We start from the raw sequence: 25471 nt of genomic DNA on the forward strand, positions 1-25471 counted from the left end.
AGTGCAATTTGCAAGATACATAAGGGCACCAATGGCACTTAGATATGGTACTTTTTGACCAAGAATAACTTCATCATCTTCACATGGACGAAATGGATCCTTTTCTATGTTTAATGATCTTACAACCATTGGAGTACTTAATGAATTTGATTTATCCATATTAAAACGTTTAAGGATCTTTTATGTATAATTTGCCTGGTGAACAAAAATTCCACATTTTTTTTGTTCAATTTGCAAACCCAAGCAATACTTGGTTTTCCCAAGATCCTTCATTTCGAATTCTTCTTTCAAGTATAACATCTTGAATTTCTTTATTCGTTCCAATGATATTTAAATCATCAACATATACAGCAATAATTACACATCTGGATGTTGTTTTCTTGATGAAAACACAAGGGCATATTGGATCATTTACATATCCTTTTTCATCAAGTGCTCACTTAGCCGATTATACCACATTCGGTCAGATTGCCTCAACCCATATAATGATCTTTGCAATTTTATAGAATAAAATTCTCTGGGTTTTGAACTTTTGTGCTTCAGACATCTTAAATCCTTCAGGGATTTTCATGTATATATCACTATCAAGTGATCCATATAAGTAAGCTGTAACAACATCCATAAGACACATTTTCAAATTTTCAGGCACGACCAAACTAATCAAATATCGAAACGTAATTGCATCCATAACAGGAGAATACGTTTCTTCATAATCAATTCCAGACCTTTAAGAAAAACCTTGTGCAACAAGTCTAGCTTTAGATCTTGCTATTTCATTTTTCTCATTTCGCTTTCGAATAAAAACCCATCTGTATCCAACAGGTTTTACACCTTTAGGTGTGAGGACTATAGGTCCAAAACATTACGTTTATTTAGCGAATCCAATTCAACCTGGATGACATCTTTTCATTTGGCCCAATCATGACGAATTTTACATTCACCAAAAGATTTTGGTTCATGATCCTCATTTTCATTTATGATGTCACATGTCACATTATAACAAAATATCTCATCAATATCTTCTATATCTTTTCGGTTCCATATTTTTTCAGTATTAATATAATTGATAGAGATTTCACGATTCTTGTCAGTTTGTGGTTCTGACAGAATATTTTCATCATTAGGTGTTTCTTCTGGAACACCATTTTCTATTTTATGATCATCGTGTTTCTCTATTCCTTTTCTTTTTCGAGGATTTTTATCCTTGGAACCGACTGGCCTTCCACGCTTCAAGCATTTTATGACATCATGAGTGTCTTCAATTTGTTTTTTTTGAATTTCAATTCGAGCAGGGGCATTTACAGCATGTATATATGATTTTGTTACCCCTTTTGTGTCTGCAAATGCATCTGGCATTTGATTTGCAATTCTTTGCAAGTGTACAATTTGTTGTACATTTTTCTCACATTGTTTGGTTCTTGGATCCAAATGTAACAATGATGGTACATACCATGTGATTTTCTTTTCGTTGTGTTTCTTTTCTCCCCCTAACATTGGGAAGATTTCTTCATTAAAATGACAATCAGCACGTGCTGTAAACACATCGCCTGTCTGAGGCTCAAGATATCGAATGATTGATGGGCTATCATAACCGATATAAATACCGATTTTTCTTTGAGGACCCATTTTTGATCGTAGAGGTGGTGCAATAGGCACATACACCATACATCCAAAAATTTTTAGATGAGAAATATTTGGTTCTTTACCAAATGCAAGTTGCAATGGGGAGAATTTATGATATGCAATTGGTCTGATGCGAATTAATGCCGCAGCATGTAAAATTTCATGTCCCCATATAGAAATAGGGAGTTTTGTTCTCATAATCATTGGTCTAGCAATCAGTTGTAGACGTTTAATCAATGATTCAGCTAATCCATTATGTGTATGAACATGAGCAACAGGATATTCAACAGTAATTCCCATTGACATACAATAGTCATTGAAAGTTTGGGAAGTAAATTCTCCAGCATTATCAAGTCTTATTTTCTTGATTGTATTATCGGGAAATTGATTCCGCAATTTTATTATTTGAGCCATTAATCTTGCAAATGCCTCATTCCGAGTTGACAATAAGCATACATGTGACCATCTACTGGAGGCATCGATCAATACCATAAAATATCGAAATGGTCCACATGGTGGATGAATTGGCCCACAAATATCACCCTGAATACGTTCAAGAAATATGAGTGATTCTGCTTGGATTTTAGTTGGTGATGGTCTTATAATAAGTTTTCCAAGAGAACATGCTTTACATTGAAACTTATTATTCTGAAAGATCTTCTGGTCTTTCAATGGATGACCATGTGTATTTTCAATAATTCTTCGCATCATTATTGAACCAGGATGTCCCAATCGATCATGCCAATTGGTTAATATTGAAGAATTATTAACCACCATATTTGATTCGATTGACCTTATATGTGTATAATGCAATCCAGTAGGGAGCATTGATAATTTTTCAACCACATATTTCTTTCCTGATTTATATGTGGTAAGACACATATATTTCTGATTTCCATCAGTTATCGTCTCAGTATCATATCCATGAGAATATATGTCATTAAAACTCAACAAATTTTTTTTCGATTGTGGTGAATATAAAACATCATTTATCCGAAATTTTGTACCATTTGGTAACAAAAATTGTGCTTTACCACAACCTTCAATCAAGCCTACAGGACCTGATATGGTATTCACCATTGTTTTTGTTGGTTTTATTTCCATGAAATATTTTTCTTCTCGCAGAATAGTGTGCGTTGTACCACTATCCGATATACAAATTTCCATGATATTATTTTCATATTTTCTCATAGCATTTTCCATATCAAACTTCACAAAAATGCAATAAAGAAAAATTAAGTACAATACAAATGCAAAATATAACATGCTTTATAATACAAGAATGCATGAAAAATACAAATTTGTTACAATCTAGTCCCACCAATCTTTTAATCAATGTCTTCGAAATCATTCAAAAAATCTGCAGCATTGAAACTAGTTGAACCAATTAAATGGTCATTATTTTCAATAAAATTGGTATCTTTTCTTTTCCCCTTTGTCGATTCTTTATAGAGCTTACATAGGTGCTCAGGGGTTCGACAAATATGTGACCAATGTCCTGGAGTGCCACATCTATAACAAACACTCTCAGATCTTTTTAAGTGATTTTCATTTTCACTCGTATTTTCATGCTGCCTTTTTGGTGGGTGGTTCGTGAAGTTCTTTTGAGATGAGTTATTGAAATAACTATCTCGATTATTTTCATATCCATGGCCACGACCACGACCGCGATAATTTTTACGTTCACGTCCACGCCCACTTCCTCGACCTCGTCCACGACCAAAATATTGTCTATGCCTTTGATTTTGGTTTTCATTTTTAATTACGACATTTGCTTCTAGAAATGCCGTTGAACCAGTGGGTCGAGATTGATGATTTTTTACTAACAATTCGTTGTTCTTTTCCGCCACAAGAAGACATGCGATGAGTTCAGAATATCTCAAAAATCCACACACTCTATACTGTTGTTGTAGAGTTATATTTGATGCGTGGAATGTGGAAAATATTTTTTCAAGCATTTCCATCTCAATAACAACATGCCCACAAAATTTCAATTGCGAGACTATTCGATACATCGCAGAATTGTAATCACTGACTTTTTTAAAGTCTTGGAATCTCAACGTATTCCATTCATCACGGGCGGTCGGGAGTATAACTTCCCTTATATGCTCAAATCTTTCTTTCAGCCCTTTCCATAAAATCACTGGGTCTTTTTCTGTGAGATACTCATATTTCAATCCTTCATCAAGATGTCTACGTAAGAAAATCATAGACTTTGTCTTTTCTTGTGAGGATGATATATTATTTTATTTGATGGTATCACTTAGACCCAATGACTCAAGATGCATCTCTACATCGAGAGTCCATGACATATAATTCTTTCCAGTGATATCGAGCGCAACGAATTCAATCTTTGCCAAATTTGACATGGTGGTACTAGAAAAATAACAATGTATTTTATTAGTTAATTTTTATTAGTACGACAATACAAAATAATGGAATAACGAAGATTACAAGTGTGTGTACAAATAAAAAAAAAGTATGTGGTGGAAAATCGCTGGTGAGTACAAGACTCGTGAGCATGATGATCATAGTCGTTATGAAAAATAGTCTTATAAATGCCATCATCTTCATCTTCGAAAAATCGAGGAGAAATTATTTAGAGAGAAAGAGTGAATTTGGTGTGATTGAAAATGAGTTTGAGTGAACATATTTATAGGGCAAAAACTAGTCGTTTGTTACCGTTGGGGGTAAGAAAAAATCGAGTTGTGTTGAATAAAAATTTGTGATAATTATGTGATGCATATAATGATAATCATAATTAAATATACGCAATAAAATATATATCATATCACGTTATTATAAGGTCAGTGTCATAGACAACCTCTTATATAATAACATGAAATTATACAAATATAATTAGACAATAAAATTATATAAGCAGTAATGTATAATCATATCACGTTATTATAAGGTCGGTGTCATAGACAACCTCTTATATAATAACATGAAATTATACAAATATAATTACACAATAAAATTATATAAGCAATAATGTATAATCATATCACGTTATTATTTAAAAATCTTAGAGGCTTTTATACTTGCCGTATCCCTTACTGGGAGTGTGGGATGTTGTCTTAACATCCTCCCAGGATTTATAACAAGTTTTTTTAAAAAATTATTATTATTATTATTTTTTATCATGTCTGATAATAACATGATATTATATATTAAATATATACACAACAAACAAATAAACAATAAAATAAATATACTTACTTGTTAAATATTCTTGTCTTCTCTTTGTGTTTTGGAGCATCGAAAATTATAGAGAACCTTCGAGCGAGCGTGCTGAGAACGTGTTGTAAAAAGTAAAAATTTATGGTAAAAATTAAAAACTCTAAAACTCAATATATATCAAACCAAACACTTATAAAATCTTCTCTCTAAACTTATGTTATTTCTTCACAAATGTTGAGGTCTATTTATAGATTCTCAATTGAGAAATGTCCAAAAATAAATATGTCATCCATTACATAATCAAAAATTAAAATATCATCACATCACCATCACAATAATTTTCAATCTAATTTTAATATATAATTTCCAATATATATATCATTATTTCAATAAACGTTTATTTATTTTTTTAACACTATTTTTAGGTTCAAAAATCATTTTTCAACTGGATAAGATATATATTAATTACAAGATAGTACTACAGAGAGAACAGAGAATAGAATGGCGAAAAACCCATCAACAAGATCGGATTTTGGAGCTTTCATGGAGAAGTTTACCCTGCTTCCACACCCTTCACCCCATCAACTTCCTCTGAGTGGCCTTACTTTTGCTGTCAAAGACATGTCAGTTTCTTCCTCGTACCGTAACAATCCGATTCCCTTTTTTTTTTTGGTTAGATAAAATCAAAATAAATCGGTAGTAGATTGTCAGATTAATATGCATTTATGCATTCAGGGATAAAAAGTTATATTTTTGAAGATATGGATTCATCTGAATACATATTTGTTGAAATTTTATGTGCATTTACAAAAAACAAAAAAAAAAAGTTTTCAGTTTCTGGTGACCTCTGGTTTCTTGATGGAGATATCCTTCAATCATCTTTACCCGTTAGTGTTACAGCCATGCCGGGGGAAAGCACTCCAGTGGTCTCGAAAACTTTTCGAGTTCCAATTATAATTGCTAATAATTTCACGCCTCTCCAAATTCAAGTTATTTTGCTCCTTCATTTCTCATTCTTTTTTTATCATCTTTTTTGCATCTGTTGATATTTGGATCATGTGATTTATGAATTTGATGATAAAGGTAAAATTGCATTGCGGCAGATTTGATGTGGAGGGATATGTGACCGGTTTCGGGAATCCGGATTGGGTTCGGACACATTCTGCTGCTACGTCAACTGCACCTGCGATTATGGAGCTGCTGAATGCAGGTGCCAAGTGTGTTGGTAAAACAGTGATGGATGAAATGGCTTACAGGTTTGATCATATCATGTTCTTATCATTACGAGCCTTTAGATATTCTACGTACTTGGGATAACCTTTTATCAGTTTATGTTAACTCCAAATGTTTAGCTGCATCCGAGGAAATTTGGGTTAAATATATGCTGCATCAGGTGAAATACACCCTATAACCACATTAACCATTGTTTCATCGATATATGGTATGTCGCCCATTGATACAAAATATAGCATGGTACTGATATGACCCAATGGTTTATGGCACAAGGGTTGTATTTCACCTGGTGTGGTATAGATTTCGCCGTAGATTTGAAGGTAGAATCCACTTTTCTTGGCAGCATAAATGGAGAAAATATACATTATGGGACCCCAGTCAATCCACGTGCTGAAGATCGAGTACCTGGAGGATCATCCAGTGGATCTGCTGTTGCAGTTGGTGCCATGCTTGTAGATTTCTCCTTGGGTAAATTTTCTTAGTAAGAAAAGGACTTTCTGAAAATTATCCTTGTCTCAATTGGAACAATCCACTTGCTATAGGTACTGACACTGGAGGAAGTGTTAGAGTTCCTGCATCATATTGTGGAATTTATGGTTTCCGACCATCTCATGGCATCATTTCAGCTTCTGGAGTTATACCAATGGCCCAAAGCTTTGATACAGTTGGTAAGCATTCATAGAATCATGCTGATAAAATATTTGTAAGTAGATTTCCCATAGAAAATTTCTCTCAGGCTGGTTTGCTAGAGATCCCGTGATATTGAGTCGAGTGGGGAAGATTTTATTGCGACTGAAAGATGATGATCACGCAAAACTTGGTCGTGTTATAGTCGCAGAAGATTGTTTCAAACTTCTGAGCATTCCAAGCAACCAACTCACAGAAGTTCTCATAAGCTCTGTACAAAAGATACATGAAAGTACGTTCAATATTCTGTTATCTTAAATGCTCTTTTTACAATCAATCCTAAACTTACACACAACTTGGAAACAACCCAAAAAAAAAAGAGAAAAACAACGCTTCTAGAATATTGCTATTTGCACTTTCAGGATTAAAGTTTTCATGGAAGTACCTTGTTCCATGTAGATCATACCATAGAATACACATCTCTGGGAAGCTTCATTGAAGCCAACGTCCCCATCTTAAAGCATTTTATGGATGCTGAAACTAAAAATCAAGACTACAACATACCCTCATTGGCAGTACTTTCAAGGGCGATGCGATTGCTTCAAAGGTTCATTTGCTATGATTCACAAGTTCTCTTTTTGTCAAAATTATGATTTTAAGCTCGCTCCTACATCTAATCGAGAATCTTTTCTTGAATCAGGCATGAATTCAAGGAAAATCACGGTGAATGGGTAAATTCGGTTAAGCCTGATTTAGGCCCTGGAATATCAGAGCGCGTTTGGGAAGCCATCAGAGCAACAGATGACGGTATTGACATATGCTATTCATTGAAGACTGAACTGCGTGCTGCTCTCAGTTCACTACTAGGGGTACTTACTTTCATGCTTGTCCATGCGTCGCACAACTCCCTTTCCTTGCATGATTTAATACCGATTTGGGTCATATTCATCTAAAATGTTCTTAGTTTTGTTCGAAGTCAGGATTGTGAAACATACAAGCACTAAAACATATCCCGTCAATGAGATTATTTTGAATGCTCATAGCTATATTATATGTCTCTGCACAATCAATTGTCTAGTATAATGTTACAGGTCCAAATGGAGTCACAAAGTTAGCATCTTTTTTGCTTCTTTAGCAGAGTATTTTGCTGCAACAATCGAAGTATAAGTCATTGCATGTTCAGTTTCTGCAATTCTGGGATTTCGAACAGTCTTAATAAAATTTATCTTGCTGTATCAGTCTCTTACATGCACCGTGTCCACGACCGTCAGGCCATTAACACCCTGCCGTCCCTTATGAAAATTACATCATTTTTGTTTACAATGCTTCTGAAAAAATGTGACTTCCATGCCACCGGATTCATCCCTAATGGACCCACAGGAATTCGGCATCCTTGCAATGCCCACAGTTCCAGGGCCTCCACCAAAACTACAAACAGAGGCAAACACATTGGAAACATTTCGGGCCAAGGCTTTTAGCTTGTTAGCTGTAGCTGGAGTATCTGGATTTTGTCAGGTCTCTTTCTTTCTTTCTTTTATTCTTTTATTTGATAATGAATATTATCCAAGAGTATTGAGAACAATTTTGAATATGTATGAACAGGTGAGCATACCACTAGGCATGTATGATGGTTTACCGGTAGCCGTTTCTTTGCTGGCAAATCATGGTTCTGATGGATTCTTACTCAAATTTGTTGAGCGTATATATTCATAAAATTCTTTAGAATTTTACATTAGGATATTGTTTTAAAGTTGTAATCAAATATGGATTGCATATAAATGTAAACTTTTTGTCACTAAACTAATCCTTAAAGATTGCAGATCATTCAGTTTCGTTTTCCATATGTATAATGTATGTGCTAGATTTATGATTTGGTCAAACAATTTCTTTTCTATTTATCATATTTTCCACATTTATTTATTTAAGATTATTTCATTTGAGATAGTTTAGGATAATGTTTAAAATTGAGGGGTTCGTGTATCAAAATATTTGTCAAAACATTACATAACATTGTACCCAAAGTAACTTGGACATAACAGTTGATAACACTATATGACACAGCAACAAGTAGTGATTGATGAATCAATATTTACATTTTACATCCACAGAGAGGGTGTATCGAATTCAAAATCGTAATTTCCTTTCTCCTGAATTTTAAACAAATGAAGCATCTAATTCAATCATTCAAATAAAGCTCATAAAAATTAGTATTTACGGCCACAGGAACGTGTGCAGATACACCACCACTTCTCAATTGCTCTTCTTCTTCTTGCCCTCTTCTTCTCCAGGCAATTCTGCAAACAAAGAAACATACAACTTAGGCACAAGGACATGGTAAATCATGAAAATATGAGATAAATATTGTTTCAGTTTCTGTGCATACGACTTGTAAACTACCATATAGAATTGGAAACCATTGGTTTTATCTTTTTGTTAAGACTGTTCCGAAACCACCTAGAAATAGAATTTTGAAAGCGTACTTGTATTTTTGTACAAACTTTTTCTTTTTTACACGAGTTTCTACATTTGATTTAGCTAACAAGAGAGACAATAAGTTTTACCTCCCATCGGATAGATTGAGTTATAGTGCACTTCAGCCCAGAAGCTCAAGAATATAACTGCATGAAAAACACAGATAACTTTCAAACTCAAAGAATGTTCCAAAATGCCATTAAGGATGCATTATCTATCCACTTAGACAGCAGACAAAAATGCAGAAAGCAAAGGGGTGCTTCTATGTCATGAAATATAATCGATAAACTGGTCAAGTATCACATATACAAAGCTTTTCATGTAAACGAGGTTAAAAACGAACAAAACTCACTTCTATTTGATTTCTGAGTTCGTGGAAGTATCTCAATATAGCATGTATCCTTGAATGATGTAATAATAAAAATCTTTACTCCATACTGCCATAGAAAATTAAAATTCACTTGTCAATAAGCATTAAAATAACACTGCAAAGAAATGGAGAAAGGAAATATAATGATACCCTATCTGCAGCAGCCTGTAATGTGATATTATCACCCCATTCCCCAGATCTGGAACCAGATAAGATTGATTTAGGATACGAACACCATTTAAGGAAGAAAACACATTAGCATGTTGAGAAAGTAACAGATTTTTATTATACTTGCTCATTTTCTTCAAGTATTCGTCATAAGTCATCGGAACGTAATTTTCGTATAACTCGGGCTTTGACTTCAGCTGACATTTGGCATGAAAGAACAGATTAGTTACAATATGGAAAAGGGGATGTCAACAAACATAAATGGCTGAATTTTCAATAATAAATTAAAACTGGTCTGTGCTAGCATAAAATTGTTAACAGACCTGATTGATTACTTGTTCTCTCACAAATTTGTGATGCTCTGGAGCTCTGTATATTTGATCCGACAATGACCGGAACTGCAGAAAGAGTTAACGTGCGCTTAAGTAAACATGAAATTATCACGGGGTAAAAGTCAGTTTTTTTTTTTTTTTGAAGTTGTATTGATTTTTACGGTCATAGTTTATTCTTAGTCGATGGGAAGCATTAATTTCACAAATATTATTCAGAAAACAAATAAAGTGAACGAGTAAATATTTGAATAATGACACAGTGATAGGTTCTAAACAGGACAATCAGAATGGCGAGGAATGTAGTGTAGTCCTTCAAGCCACAGGCTGAAAATGTACTAAATTTTCATAATCTAATCTTTGTGGCAGGACTCTGAAACAATAATTTGCAGTAATGTTTAATACCACAACATTTTCAAATGAGGGAAAGTAGATAGTTCGCCAACCTGGCAATTTCCATCTCCCAAAATTTTTAGCTCAACAAGGTCATACAACTGCAATCTGATGCACACAATGAAAAATAGGTGTCAAAGAAATATGCACAGTATAAAACAAATGCCCGAGAACGATGACAGGAGTCGAATGAAATCTCAGATATTTTATAACATCGTGATTTATTTACATATATGGAAAATAAATAGAACAAAAGTGTGGAATAGAAGATTGGAGTGACTTTCATTACCTGTTAAGCAGCCTTTGATGATCTGACGTGGCTTCATCAATAGATGGTATTTCTCCATTAATTTTAGGAACATGCTGCAACAAAGACATGCTTGACATAAATTTCACGTATATTTTAGCTACCAAGGAAATTTTTTGGCTAAATTTGAGAACAAGCATGGCAAACGCACAGGAACAGCAGACATGTGATTCAGCCTTTTTCCCACTTCACCATCAAGGATTGACTCATCTTCTATCTTGGGAGATATATCTAAATTATCAGCGCCAACTGATAGTTCAGCAAAGTCAGATAAAATCACTTCCTTCTTGCACGCCTCTTCTGGCTTACGACGATACTCTGCATAGTACGGATTAGCAGTGAACTGAAAGAGAAGTAAAATTTAAATAATTGAAACAAAAGGGGGAAAAAGGGCTTTTTCATTACCAGAATTCATGTGCCAATCTTGATCAAGAACAGACACTTGAATCTGTTGCTGCAAGGATGATGTTGCAGATGCCTCTGCGGCAGCAAATCTTGAGAATTCTTCCTGAAGTGCATGAGCAATAACTTCATCATTTTCGACAACAGAATCTTTTGGGCCACAAAAACCTTCTTTTACAGACTCAGTGCGCGAAAAGTCGTCCTCGATGAAAATAACAATTTCTGAAGCACCGTGATTCATAAAAGAAATATTGACAAGGTGAGGCCCCCACCGAACAGCTTCGGGATCTGGCTCATTTGCCATCATCTTCATGGGTAGGATCTAAAAAATAAAAGAAGCAATCACTTTGACAATTTTTTAACACATTTTTCTGGCAACAAAAGAATATTTTCTAGAATGGTGATAATATCCATCTTCTTGCTGGAAATCATGCATATTTAGATCAAACTGTTTTGTTAAATATTTTAAATACCTAAAACCACGTTAAAAAAAATAACAATAATATCAGAAAGTTTATTGACTACTTCAACCGAGTTATTTTAATGAAAACTTGCATTTTGAGCATCATAAGTCCACACAACTTAGGAAGGCCATGAAAGTGAAAATAAGTAATCACACAACGTCAAGAAAATTAAATTTGCACCCGACTATGTAGTTGAACTTTTAAAATATCAAAAACCTTTTCGTCAACTCAGAAATTCATTACTTCCCCGCTTCAGATTTGAATGTAAGAGAATGATTTCACATAGATTCATAGAAGAGACTAAAGAGAAAATCAACTGCTCCACCACTTGAAATTAGTTGGGCACTGGAAATTCTGCATATCGAATATACAAATTTGACTATTTTGCTACAGCTGCTAGAAAAATCACATTAGTTACTTGTACGTGAAAAGTTTGTCTACTCAAGGATCAAAAGAGTACATCTAGATATCTTAAAAGCATTTCCGAACTTTTTCTTCCAAAATAATGATTTGATGACAGGTTTCCTTTTACTAAAGAACGGTAAAATATCAGTTTTCCGTATTCAAGAAAGCACCTTTATACACCTGTAATCCATACATTAAATCGAAAGAACACATCGGCAACCATCGAGGGCTGGGCTTAAAATTATTTCACAGAGCAGACATTCAGTTGTGTGGAATGATTAAACAATGGAGATACAATTGCTCCCTCTTCCCTCCCTCTGAGATAAATACAAATTGTGGCAGGAGTGCTCAAAAAGATTACAAAGATCCCCTAATTGATGAGCCAATATTTTACTCTCCATGTCATGATTAAATTATGCATAGCACTCAAGAAAAGTTACTTTTGACCGGGGGTGAATCCAAGCATTTATTCAAGTCAGATTTCAAGTAACATTCGGATGATGACATTCGAATTTTAAAACAATCACGAGTAAAATGGCGAATGATTAAAGTAGAAATAAACTCTTCAGAATCAATACTTCTTCAATTCAAACCGAAAATGGCGAATGATTAAAGTAGAAAACATCAATATTTTGAAACTCAATCCTAACTGCCCCAAATTGCTTACAAGTTCTTAATCAAAAGCAAAATATTTAGAAAAATTTTCCAACAAAGATCATCAACAACTACAAAACATGTGCAGAGCCGAGAAAATTTACAACCAAAATGCATCCCTCCTGCCAAAGCAACTCAAATTTGCAAAAAAACACAAAATTCGTGATTTGTAACCTGTTAAATCCTGACTCAAAAGAACAGCCCAATAAAAAAAAAAAAACAATATTGACCAAATACCAACCAAACAAGAAAAACAACATTTTCAGCCAATATAAGCAATCAGCAACTACAGAAAACCAAACGTAACTCATTTATTATGTTCCTGGAACAAAACCCAATGAGTATGCTTCGACTTACATGCGATGCGAGTAAATGCATGCCAACCTATGTATCTGCCTCTTGTTTGCTCAGTTCAGCTAGTGGAATTACCCCCAGAATCTTGGTTTGATTGCCGAAGGCTATCAGATTACGCAAATGGAAGGACCTTGAAACGGGCCACCAAAAAACCCGGGACCATATAGCCGCCAATGAAGCGATTTTCTGAAAATCTGTTTACACTTGGATCCCGCATATAACACGTGGCCTTTCAAAGATTGACCCACCCCCAAAACCGTCACATTTATATATTCGATAAATTAAATTTTATTATTAATTGTTAAAAGACTATGGATTTGTTTTATAAAATTCGCAGGAGAATGGGTGTAGGATATCTTCCACAACCTCTTTCAAGAACTCGGTCCAACCGCAATATCGTACACACTCTTATACTAATGGAGCGTGAACACATTAACGAGTTATTTAATTATAAAAATAATTGGTGGTACGAGAAGTTTAACATATAATGATGAAACCAAGGTGGGACTGATACTTGATGGATTTGAACCAACTTAATTCAAAAACTAAGAAAAAATTGTCCAAATTCTTATATAAAAAATCAAAAAAAAAAATTATCAACCAACGTAAGACATGTTACATTAATTAATAATAATAATAATAATTAATAAATATTCAAGTTATTAGCTATTGATTAACATTATTTATTTTTGGCACCGTGTCCATAAAAAATTTGGATACTAAGGTAGTATTTGCAAACTCTCACTTATTTTTAGAGGTTGCAAACATTATCTAAAATTTGGGAGAAAAGATTGTTTTATTATTATTTTATTTATTATTATATAATTATTATTAACTCTCATTCCTTGTGTCAATCGAACCACGAACACTATAATCGAATCGTGCATATCTTTTATTAGACGATAAATTATAAATGTTAGCGCTTTCCATACGTCTGTGTGTTTATCAAATTATCATATTAAAAAATAATTTATGATGAAATTTTTATTTTTAAAAAAAATTAGAAATCAATTATTTCATGTAGGTAATATATGTGAGAGTTATTTTTTGAATTTTAAATTAAAATATGTCACACATGAAGTATGAAAATGGTGGGAAAGTTGTATGAAAAAAAATTGAAATTGTTAAAAATATATTTATTTATTTGATAGGGTTATTTTTGGAAGTTCACTTAGAAATACCAAAAATTAGATACTATAATATAACATGCTATTGCTTTATTAATAGTAATACATATGGTAATTTGTATTCACTTTTCTTGTGCTTCATGTTTTTTGCATTCATTTTCTTTACATGTTATAATATCATATTTGATATAAATATAGTTCTAAAAAAAACATTTGATACACACATATATATATACATAAATGTCAAATACATAAAATGAGAGGAGTGTGAATGTAGATGACCCGATAAATATATATTTAAGGGTAGCGTGCATGTTGAGATATATATGCTGATCTAAAATCAATAAAATTGTGTTTGAAATTGATTTCAATTTCATGAATTTCAAATATTTTTTATTTAAAAAATATGACAAATTCACTCATTAAATGACAAATGTTTATAAATATCATTTCATGTTAACTATGGCGGATTTCAAGTACACTCAATAATTATATTTTGCATTGACAATATAAACAAACAAAAAATTAATTTAAGATCTAATTAATCATTTCATATGTGACAATAAAACTATAATTATCTCCAAAGTGACAGAAGGAGCTAGGATAGCTGGTAGCATTTATCTATGATGTTGGAATTCAACCATGGATTGCCAAAGTGACAGAAGGAGCTAGGATAGCTGGTAGCATTTATCTATGATGTTGGAATTCAACCATGGATTGCCAGGCACCTGAGTGATAGCTTTAGCCCGACCCATTAACTTTACGAAGCCTAATGGGCTTTATGGTTTATGCGACCCAAGTGAAGTGGCAAATTTGGACCATTTTTTAGCATAGCATTTTAGAATTTAGAGTATAAAATCAACAGCTTGCAATTTGTTAATTCTTCCTACTTATAGGAAATATGAACACACGGCACTTATTTTTAACTAAGTTCGTAATACTACATTGGGTGTCGAGAAGGGTATTTATATTTCTTTATATAAATATATATAACAATTAACAACACAAAATTCTTATCAGACAATTTTATATGTCAATTTCATGATCCAAATATTTTAATTGAGATGATCGATGAATTTTTTTATTATTATTATTATCAAAAGCATTATTGTACACTCGAGTTATAGATTGAGTCAACTTGTCTCAGACTCTCCAAATATAAATTCGCGAAACTGTTTCATATGAGAACTGCTCATATAACATACAATGTATGATATAATAAAATTATATACATGATAAAAATTTGAATAAAATTATATACACTATATATTCAAATAAATATTCGAACATTGTCTTTACGATTTCAAATAAATTAGTCTATTCGCATAGTTGACTTCGATATTACACATGCTTTAGGGTATTCTTTCTCAAATCTCCATTGTATTTCCTATCCACTCAAAAATAAATAATAATACCCTAGTTTCCAAATATTAAATCGAAGACGTGCAGTGCAAATCATCACAACTCTTGTAATATACACATCTAATAGTTATATAAACACATACTGACATATATTTAATGTCGAATTTAAAATTTCAAAATTAATTTGGACAAAGGAAGTTCATATCCAACATAATGAAATTATTGAATTTAGTGCGAGTGTACTATTTTTATACTAATATTTTAGCACCTTATACTATATATATATGTATATGAAAAAATGATTTTATTATGAGTTTTGGGTCAACTTTATTAATAAATTCAATTTTCACATTCATTAACGTATTGACATAAGTTTCGGGCGGCCATATGCACATGGCCGTTGCCACTGCTTTTAATTAAGGGAACAAATAGTCAATTAGTTAACATCTCCTTGTTAGTGTTATCTAGACCACATCGAGGGGCACAAAAGGCATTACATTATAAGATCGGGATGTTTCATTATCCATAATTCCATTTAGTGTTAGCATTATGATTTGATTAATATTTGCATAGACATCAATCATTTTAAATCCATTAAGTATCGAAATTTCACTCCCATACATTATTTCAACGGTCGATTATATTCCCCGGTGAGATAATTATAAAGACTCCACGAGCCAAAACGTCAAGACAGTTTCATACTCGTTTTCTTGAAAATAAAAATAAAAATAGAATTCAAGAATTGAAATCATGTACCTAGTTTGGGGACCCTTTATCACAAACTGCTTTGCGATGAGCATAACTAAAATTCTTGTTTTTGTTTGCCGATAGTGAATTAAAATATTTTATTTTTGTGTTTGTAGTTGAAATGAAAGTTATTAATGTCTGTAATTGAAAGCATCATCGGACGGCACAAAAAGAGACAAGAGAAAATTGCCTTTTGTCCTCGTGCCGGCATGTCGTCGCTAACTAAGACTTGGTCCCGCTTGACTCCATCCCCACCTACAGTGCCCTTCCCTCCAATTTTAGCAATTACCAAGAAAACGAACACTTTCTTTTCACTTTTGATCAAACTTTGTCACGAATGTGATAGATAAAATTCAACTAGTTAACATGCACGATCATAATCATTTCACATAAAGAATTGGGTATTGGTTGATTACACATCTTTGTCTCGTTTAATATAGTTCTATTTACGTAAATGTTTAGATAATCCACTATATTGAAAACACAACATCGAATGTTATGCACTTTTCAACAAGAAGATCGTCGCATCTTGCAGACTTCACATAATATGAGACAAATTTAAAAAAATCATCAACTAATCATCTTATATAAAAAATGTACAACATAATGTTCTGTGTTTCCGACTACAAATAGATAATACAAACCTGCTGAGTTAAAGAATGCACAGATGAAAGTGGCAAATATATCATATTCCTTCAAAGTATAATTTTGAATAAATACTTTATACTTGTGTACATTATACAGTAAATCTCAAGTAAGTTATTATTAATATTATAATAAGTTATTATTAATATTATTTATTGCCTTGTTGGCAATAAACCGGCATAGGAACACCAACTTGCAGGCAAACCAATTCCAACTGTTGAGCTTTCAAGAACTCTTCCCATATATCACGTTACAGTCTGGCTAGCCAAGAGATTCCAAAACATTACAATAAGTAGCGATAGAAAAAATATTTCCACCATCTCCATTGGGAATCGCCCACGAATTTGAGTTGTTTTCAGCTTCTTCATTGGCAAAATAATTATGAGCAGAAGGAAGCTGGGTTCATCCACGTTGTTTGCTTCCTTTGCCTGTATTGTGCTGCTCCGGTCAGCTTTCCTGCAGTTGGTGCGCTGTCAAGTGGGCGAATTCAGTCCACCCATCCCAGCAAATCTTGATTTCGTGACACGATTAGCGTACAATGGGCTCAATAATCTCACCTCTGATATTCTCTCCAGTAAACTTATTCAAGACTACAGCTTTTGCATTGAGGACCCGTAGGTGTTTCGATTCTCGCTTCCAACTTTGTTCATATATATTTCAATAAGATCCTGAAATCTTTGGTTCTTGTGTGTGGTGGGGGATTTCCATAAAATGCTCAAATTTGCAAAAAAAAAATAAAAAAATAAAAATGGATTGATATTTAATAATCTCGCGATTTTATTTTATTATTCCATATGTTTCAAGAAAATGACGAAACGAACATTTATTTTATTTTATTTTAGGGGTGTTATTTGGGTTGGTGGTGGGTTTTAGAGATGATAAATTTTTTTTATCAGAAAGTGTAACATGTTAATTTATATTATGTACTCTTGTGTAGGGAAGCTGAATGGAACACAGCTTTTAATTTTTCTTCAGATTTGAGTTTTGTAGCTGCTTGCCTGGCCAAAACTGGAGGTAATTATACGGAGCACCATGTCCCTTTTTTGTTGAAAAACTCATTAGAAAGACAGGACAGTTGTAGATGGATTCACTTGTTTTTCACTGTAAACTAATGACATGTATGGACGTGAATTCTAGATTGTTGAATACAATGTCAAATTTGAAAGAGACGGGACCTAGGATTGTGGGATAGAAAGATCCAGAATTTGTTGCAAATATCAGGCGATCTTATGCAAGTAAAAAAAATTCCAACACAAAGTACAAGTTGTTATTGAAACGTTTTCCATCCTAACATGGTAGGATTCTATTCACGACACACGCATAGCGTGAATAGAATCAAAGTATGGAGTCAATTTGATATGGAATTGACTTAAAGTTGCTATATTTTGACTTCCTCTTTTCAGACAGGGTAAATTTTTAGACTAACACCACCAAATATGGATTATATATCAAATATACGACCTTTATAAATTGCATACTTTCAAATCTATTCAGCTTTTAATTTAGCACTTCTATTTTTTAACCTGTTAGTTTTTCAACCACAGATGTTACTCCAAGATTATGTAATGCGGCAGAGATGGGACTTTACTTTAATAGCTTGCAGAGTGGTTGGAATCACATTAAGCCTAATAGGAACTGTAACTCTACACATTGGGTTGCTGGTTGCGAGCCAGGATGGGCTTGTAGCACTGGCTCTGACGAGCCTCTCAACTTGAACAACTCTCGTCAAGTACCTGCGAGACAATCTGATTGCCAGTCTTGCTGTGAAGGTTTCTTCTGTCCATATGGTATCACTTGCATGATGCGTAAGTTATCAAAAAAACTTTTAACTTAAATTTATCGAGTTAGTTCTATATTTGAACCTGCATATAGTCTTGTCACGGTGTTCTATATGAGTCTGTTCCAAAGAATTAAAAAGCTTTTTTTAATTTTTATTTTTTAATATAATAAGCCTTACAAAACTATTGATCAGCATTAGTGTGACTCATCATGCATTGAGGTTTTAAGTATCATTGTCTTTCAGTATTTGATAAAGACATCCTTACTATTTTTTTATTCAATTGAAGCATGTCCATTGGGTTCCTACTGTCCACTTGCTACCCTCAATCCTAATACAGGAATGTGTGCACCGTAAGTACGATTTATACATGTGATGATGCTTCTTTAAATTTAGTGTTTTTCCACCATATAATGTGTATAACATATTCATTAGTAGGAATCTACAGATATTCTTACAAACCACCATCAGGAAATTCAAGTCACACTTGTGGTGGTGCAAATGTGTGGACAGATGCTCATTCAAGTAATGAGTTATTTTGTTCGGCGGGTTCCTATTGCCCCTCAAGTACTGAGACAAAGCCTTGCAGCAGTGGGTACTGATTTCTATATCAAAAACTGTCAAAATACGATTTTTTTTGTTGGTTTGAATTTTTCTAGATTTCAATTTTAATTGCACCACTTTACTTCAATTAAGATACTTGTTTTCCAACTTTCAGGAATTACTGTCCAATGGGTTCTACGGATGAGAAACGTAAGTTTCGAGTAAATGCACACCATATGTCTCTTTCTTTCTCGCTCTTTCTCTGTTCTTGGCTTGCCATAGTTGTATGTGAAAAGCTTGTATTGGAACAGATCATTAACAACTGGGTTCTTACTGTTAAAATTATTTATTGTTCTGACATTATTCAACCCATCTTAATGGACATTATCTCAGGATGCTTCAGGTTGACTACATGCAATGCCAAAACAGAAAGTCAAGATATTCATGCGTACGGCATTATGCTAATTGTAAGTAAACTCAAATTTCACAGTGTTCCCAAGTTCTCTTAACATGTATTATATTGATTAGAAAACGTATAGGATAATGTATCCTCACTAATGTGGCCCGCAATGTTTTTACTCACATCTTGAGTATAGGATAAGTATCCTCACTAATGTGACCTGTAATGTTTTTACTCACATCTTGAGTATCTTGTTTTGGTAGTGTTTCAGACAGCTTCTAAGAAGCAATTTTTAGCGTTTTATTCACAAAATTTTGTTAAGGAAAAACTGAGAAGTGCTTCCTAGAAACTTTCTCAAACACTTGATTGTCTTCGGGATAGTTGATAAATCATAACTAACTAACTAATACTGCAGGCTGCACTAAGTACCCTTCTGATCATAATATATAACTGCTCCGACCAAATTCTTACCACAAGAGAAAGAAGATATGCCAAATCCAGAGAAGCAGCAGCACGAACTGTAAGGGAGAAGACACGAGCACGTGCGAGGTGGAAAGCTGCTAAAGAAGCTGCCAAAAAGCATTCTCAAGAGTTTCGGTCTCAATTTTCTGGCAGATTTTCTAAGAAGAATCTTCCAAATTCTGATCAAGTTAAAATTTTGAATCAAACAGAAAGTGAAACTATGCGCGATCCGTATCCATCTTTGTCAACCACTCCATCTCAAGCTAAGAAAACCGAACCCGTCCATCTTATGAACATGATATATGAAATTGAAGGTGATCCCACTAATTTTGAGAGTTTTGATCTAGAGTCTAGAGAAGTGAATGGCAAGAAAATAATCTCGAAAGAAAAGGATATTCATACTCATAGTCAGATTTTCAAGTACGCTTACGCACAACTAGAGAAAGAGAAAGCTCAGCAGCAGCACAACAAGGACCTTACATTCTCCGGTGTCATTTCAATGGCAATGAACAAAGAGCCTACCAAAAGGCCTCTAATTGAGATTTCTTTTAGAGACTTAACTGTCACTCTAAAAGGCAAACATAGAGATCTTTTGAGGTCCGTTACGGGGAAGATAAGACCTGGTCGAATCACTGCTATTATGGGCCCATCTGGTGCTGGAAAAACGACATTTCTTTCAGCTCTTGCAGGAAAAGCAGTTGGATGCACAGTAAGCGGAATGATATTCATAAATGGGAAGGCTATATCTATTCATTCTTATAGAAAAATAATCGGTTTTGTGCCGCAAGATGATATTGTACATGGGAATTTGACTGTGGAAGAGAATCTATGGTTTAGTGCAAGATGCAGGTATGCAATTTTTTGTACCGAACACTTTATAGATGCAGCCTCAGGGGGCAGGGTATGTGGACAGGACCCGAACGTGACAATTGATCTACAACTTTTTAAAATGTTATTGATATAAATTAAATGCAACATTTTTTTTAATGCTTTCACTTAGGGTAGTTGGTCGGAAAGGCATGCAATCGATTAAATAATGGGCTCATGAACATTCACTAGTTTGGTGGTTGTACACAGATATCACAATCTAGACCTTTATTTGATAGTAGAATGTGGCATGTGGAACTTTTTTTATGACAAAGTAGGATGAAAACATAATTATCCTTGCAATTAAATCTTCATAAACTTTTCAGGTTCCTGATCCTTGCTTGCCCTATTTCCCTCTTGTACTAATGAATCTTTTCATTACAAAATGCAACGACATTTACATTTTAAAAATTGTAAAGACTGTCTGCAGATTTACGAAAGCCGGACAAGGTTCTTATTGTTGAGCGTGTCATTGATGCCTTGGGATTACAGGCAATACGGGGTTCATTAGTTGGAACAGTGGAGAAACGTGGTATCTCTGGAGGTCAGAGAAAACGAGTAAATGTTGGTCTGGAGTTAGTAATGGAACCGTCATTATTATTCTTGGATGAACCAACTTCGGGGTTGGATAGCTCATCATCTCAACTTCTTCTAAGAGCACTTCGACGAGAAGCTCTGGAAGGGGTTAATATCTGCATGGTTGTCCATCAACCAAGGTAACAGCAACAACCTATGTCATTCTTTGGGCTTTTGAAAAGAGCTGATCGTGGCTAATATATGTAGCTAAACATTGCTATTTTTGTTTGTGAGTGCACTTATTGTTAAAAATTACAGAACTAGTGGCATTTATATGAATAACGGTAAATCAAAATTTTGCATTTAGTAGTAGATAACTACTAAAAATCTACCTACATTATTTGTATCCCACAGATTGATTAAATTCACGATGATGTTTTGAGGAAGGATGAGAGAAATTTGTGAAAAAATTGGTTTTCTAGGAAGGAGAATAATTCATATTTACAATCTTTCTACATAGGGACAATCACACCCAACTTCCCTGTTTATCTCAATCCACTCAACTATGGATGTAATAACCAATCTCACATCGGATCGTGTGAGATGTATGAATGGGTTTATAAGGCTACATAATGGATTTCTGTAATACTTTTGGTTTACCATATTCATAGAATTTGGGTAGACATAAACTGCTAGTGTAGTCCATTGTTTGAAATCTTGCTTGTGGAGACACATGAGCATAAGGCTTGACAAAGTGGCATAAAAAATGGTTGTTAGGGGGAACAACAAGAGCCAAGTGCTGTGTGGACAGTGTTCTACCTTCGTGGAAACTATCTCTAAAATTTCGGCGCTGGTGGATTGATGTGTTAAGCTACAATAAGGGCATTGTGTAGCTCCCCAATAGCATTGAATTGTGGAAGTGGTGCCACAGGATAATAAATTGAATCAACTATTTCTGAAAAGCAAAATAAATTAATTATTTGTGAATCCCATAATGTAGAATCTCACTTGCACGAGCTTATAGTCCAGGGTGTGACAGAAGTTGTCTATGAACCGTGACTAATGCATTCAACCATGCCATCCAACATTATCCAACACTCATAAGTAGAACAATTTTTGTAAGGGACTGTTTTTGGAATATGCCCGGTATCTAGTTCCTATTTACTGGAATTTTTGGATGTTTTGTTGAAGGGATTCTAGTATTTTTCTCAAGGACAAGTCTTTGAATTGATACTTCCTTTTGCTTTCTTGTCGCAGCTATACATTGTTCAAGATGTTTGATGATTTAATACTTTTGGCAAAAGGAGGTTTTACTGTCTATCACGGACCTGTAAAAGATGTTGAAGATTATTTTTCAAGTCTTGGCATCAATATACCAGACCGTATTAACCCTCCAGATTACTTCATTGATATTTTGGAGGGAATGGTTAAAACTAGCTCAAGTTCAGGCGTGAGTTATACAGAACTTCCTGTTAGATGGATGCTACATAATGGTTATCCAGTGCCCCCAGATCTGAGAAAATATGCCGGACCCGGTACATCCCCGATGAATGGTGATCATGGTCATGAGATCCCTGGTTCTGTGACGGAGGAGCAATCGTTTGCTGGGGAAGTATGGCAAGATGTTAAATGCAATGTGGAGCGGCAGCGTGACATGATACGGCACAACTTCCTTAGGTCGACTGACTTGTCTCATCGAAGAACCCCAAGTACTTTTGTGCAATACAAGTATTTCCTTGGAAGGTACATGATTTTAAAGATGATCTTGATCAGAAATGTCATTTGACCTAATTTTAGTTGCTGTTTGAGAAGGAATGAAAACAAAAATGGATTTTTTATTTTTGTTTTGTTTTTGTTTTGTTTTTTTATATATGATTATGAACACATATCATAGATGGTAAATAAAGAGAATACAAAATATGCTGGGCATTCCCACCGATCACAAAAATGGGATCTGTTGGTCATATAGCTGGGGGTTATTTTATATGTTGATATTCTTAAATTAGTTGCTTTTTCTCCCCACAACACAAAATCATTTATTTAGTTTTTCTAATCTCATTTTATCTCAGGGTCGGTAAGCAACGGCTGCGAGAAGCTAAAACGCAAGCAGTAGACTATCTCATCCTGTTAATTGCTGGTGCATGCTTGGGATCACTGACCAAGGCAAATGATATGACCTTTGGATTTGGTGCTTATACATATACAATAATTGCTGTTTGTAAGTTCTTAAATTTTTGGGCTCACTTATACTATTTTAACTAATTGTTCATCTTTTTATGTACCAACATGGACATTTCTTGACCCCTGTTCAAAAGCTACAAAAAAATTTTCACTTCCTTCTCATGACATGACTTGCTCAACATTCACCTACTCTATCTGTGGTTCTCATTCTTGCTTCAAGGTTTCTAACTTGTCAAATTTCAGCTTTATTGTGCAAGATCGCGGCTTTAAGATCATTTTCTCTCGACAAATTACAATACTGGAGGGAGAGTGCTTCTGGCATTAGTAGCCTAGCCCATTTTGTGTCCAAAGACACCGTCGACCTATTCAATACCCTGATAAAACCTGTGGTCTATCTTTCAATGTTTTACTTCTTCAGCAATCCAAGATCTTCCTTTGCATATAACTACGTCGTCTTGCTCTGCCTTGTTTACTGTGTTACTGGTATTGGCTATGTGCTGGCCATCTTTCTTGAACCTGGTCCCTCTCAGCTGGTAAATTGATTGCTCTATCTGAATAACTATTATCATTATAGTTTGATTTTCCATAAGAATGACGAATTCAACAATTCATGCAGTGCTCGGTATTACTTCCTGTCGTTTTGACTCTCATCTCGACTCAGACGAATGGGAGCAAATTCGTGAAAATTTTAGCAGATTTTTGTTATCCAAAGTGGGCTTTAGAAGCATTTGTTATCGCAAATGCAGAACGGTAGGTTGCAACATCTACTAGTGTCCTTGATTTTATGATATTTAGACTAGCTTTTCTTACTTGTATGTTTGAATTTCAGGTACTATGGTGTGTGGCTATTAACCCGTTGTGGTTCATTACTCAAGTATGGGTACAATGTTCATCATTGGATTCTTCGTTTATTCACACTAATTCTTGCTGGCATAATCTGTCGTGCCATCGCTTTCATTGGTATGGTAACACTCCAAAAAAAGTGAGTCGAAGCATTGAGCATTTTGGGCTGATCTTCAGTGTTTTTTGGTTAAATAATTTTCATCTACCTCCTTTGCAAAAACCAAATGTTGATGAATTTGATAGACCTGCATAAGAACGTACATTCATGTTAAGAGACGATACATACTGTAAATAAAACCAACTGCTTCAAGTGATGGATTAACTGGTTGCCGCAAAATTGATCCGTGGAGGCAATGTTTATCAACAGCAGCACACCCCAAGCCAAGCCACAAGACTGGACTGGACCTAAACGGTTCGACTATCGTGTATGGATGAGCTTATGATAGATGACAATGTGAAAGTTGAAATTATAATTTTGTAGGATTATACTATTTGAGACTAGAATTATTTTTTTCCTGATAAAGATCACGTTTTCTCGGTTTAGATACGTATGATTTTTATGTTTTTTTTTTCCCGCTTTAGACACAAAATTGATGATCACTCATTTAAAAAAAAAATATTTTGTTGATCACACATTCACACTTTGACTTTTCATACTTTCAAATTAAGAGGAGGTCTCGGTCCGAATGAAAACTAATATTTTTAATATGAAAAATAATAATTTTTAATGAATCAGTCGAGAATAGGAAATCCGTTATATTTTCTCATTAGAATTTTTGTGTTCCGTCCAAATTTGTCCAAGGTTCAAGGTGAAAGAACAACGAAGTAGACAGCAATGAATGGAGGTAGAGTAATTGCGTTGATCCATATTACTATAAAGTCATCCTACTTTTGACGTGCAATGGCCTATAAACTGTAATGGGCTTATGATTTATATTCAGACAAAACACAAGTGATGTAGTGATGATATATCAATCCACCAAGGTCACCCCAACCAGACGTACTGTAGTGTTTGGA

At 34.1% G+C, this 25471-nt stretch overlaps 3 protein-coding genes across 6 annotated transcripts; 2 read left to right on the forward strand and 1 right to left on the reverse strand.

Moving 5' to 3' along the window:
• Positions 1 to 5277: 5277 nt before the first annotated feature.
• Positions 5278 to 8505, forward strand: LOC140865689 (amidase 1). Of its 4 annotated transcripts, none has more exons than XM_073270406.1 (9): positions 5278 to 5429; positions 5910 to 6062; positions 6383 to 6507; positions 6582 to 6707; positions 6776 to 6958; positions 7126 to 7273; positions 7367 to 7535; positions 8047 to 8181; positions 8269 to 8505. In XM_073270406.1, exons 1-9 carry the CDS (start codon positions 5308 to 5310, stop codon positions 8377 to 8379), a joined length of 1272 nt encoding a protein of 423 aa, XP_073126507.1. In that variant the 5' UTR covers positions 5278 to 5307; the 3' UTR covers positions 8380 to 8505. The 4 variants fall into 4 exon arrangements, with proteins under 4 accessions (XP_073126507.1, XP_073126508.1, XP_073126509.1 ...); XM_073270407.1 differs by having other exon boundaries at positions 7367 to 7473; positions 7906 to 8181; XM_073270409.1 differs by having other exon boundaries at positions 5298 to 5429; positions 5890 to 6062.
• A 225-nt stretch (positions 8506 to 8730) lies between these two features.
• On the reverse strand, positions 8731 to 13162 carry LOC140865703 (OVARIAN TUMOR DOMAIN-containing deubiquitinating enzyme 12-like). Its single transcript, XM_073270422.1, has 11 exons — positions 12988 to 13162; positions 11111 to 11429; positions 10857 to 11023; positions 10688 to 10761; positions 10452 to 10506; positions 10000 to 10074; positions 9800 to 9873; positions 9659 to 9707; positions 9491 to 9575; positions 9228 to 9284; positions 8731 to 8960 (listed from the first exon to the last, which is right to left on the reverse strand). Exons 1-11 carry the CDS (start codon positions 13006 to 13008, stop codon positions 8917 to 8919), a joined length of 1020 nt encoding a protein of 339 aa, XP_073126523.1. The 5' UTR covers positions 13009 to 13162; the 3' UTR covers positions 8731 to 8916.
• Positions 13163 to 17087: 3925 nt separating this feature from the next.
• LOC140863238 (ABC transporter G family member 24-like) lies at positions 17088 to 24942 on the forward strand. The gene is made up of 14 exons (XM_073266523.1): positions 17088 to 17479; positions 17803 to 17879; positions 18410 to 18670; positions 18932 to 18995; positions 19091 to 19237; positions 19361 to 19395; positions 19579 to 19652; positions 20001 to 20896; positions 21334 to 21630; positions 22688 to 23173; positions 23500 to 23648; positions 23855 to 24144; positions 24228 to 24361; positions 24441 to 24942. Exons 1-14 carry the CDS (start codon positions 17247 to 17249, stop codon positions 24595 to 24597), a joined length of 3300 nt encoding a protein of 1099 aa, XP_073122624.1. The 5' UTR covers positions 17088 to 17246; the 3' UTR covers positions 24598 to 24942.
• The last annotated feature ends 529 nt before the right edge of the window (positions 24943 to 25471 follow it).

This window comes from Henckelia pumila, chromosome 4 (assembly GCF_033568475.1).
Source record: "Henckelia pumila isolate YLH828 chromosome 4, ASM3356847v2, whole genome shotgun sequence".
Taxonomy (NCBI): Eukaryota; Viridiplantae; Streptophyta; class Magnoliopsida; order Lamiales; family Gesneriaceae; genus Henckelia; species Henckelia pumila.

Coding starts and splice junctions, on each gene's coding strand:
- LOC140865689 (XM_073270406.1), top strand. CDS start 5,308: ATGGCGAAAAACCCATCAACAAGATCGGATTTTGGAGCTTTCATGGAG. Junction 5,430..5,909: donor ACTTTTGCTGTCAAAGACAT/GTCAGTTTCTTC, acceptor GCATTGCGGCAG/ATTTGATGTGGAGGGATATG. Junction 8,182..8,268: donor GAGTATCTGGATTTTGTCAG/GTCTCTTTCTTT, acceptor ATGTATGAACAG/GTGAGCATACCACTAGGCAT.
- LOC140865703 (XM_073270422.1), bottom strand. CDS start 13,008: ATGCATTTACTCGCATCGCAT. Junction 10,507..10,687: donor CATCAAAGGCTGCTTAACAG/GTAATGAAAGTC, acceptor TGTGTGCATCAG/ATTGCAGTTGTATGACCTTG. Junction 9,576..9,658: donor TACAGGCTGCTGCAGATAGG/GTATCATTATAT, acceptor TTTCTATGGCAG/TATGGAGTAAAGATTTTTAT.
- LOC140863238 (XM_073266523.1), top strand. CDS start 17,247: ATGAGCAGAAGGAAGCTGGGTTCATCCACGTTGTTTGCTTCCTTTGCC. Junction 20,897..21,333: donor TGGTTTAGTGCAAGATGCAG/GTATGCAATTTT, acceptor AAAATTGTAAAG/ACTGTCTGCAGATTTACGAA. Junction 21,631..22,687: donor ATGGTTGTCCATCAACCAAG/GTAACAGCAACA, acceptor TTCTTGTCGCAG/CTATACATTGTTCAAGATGT.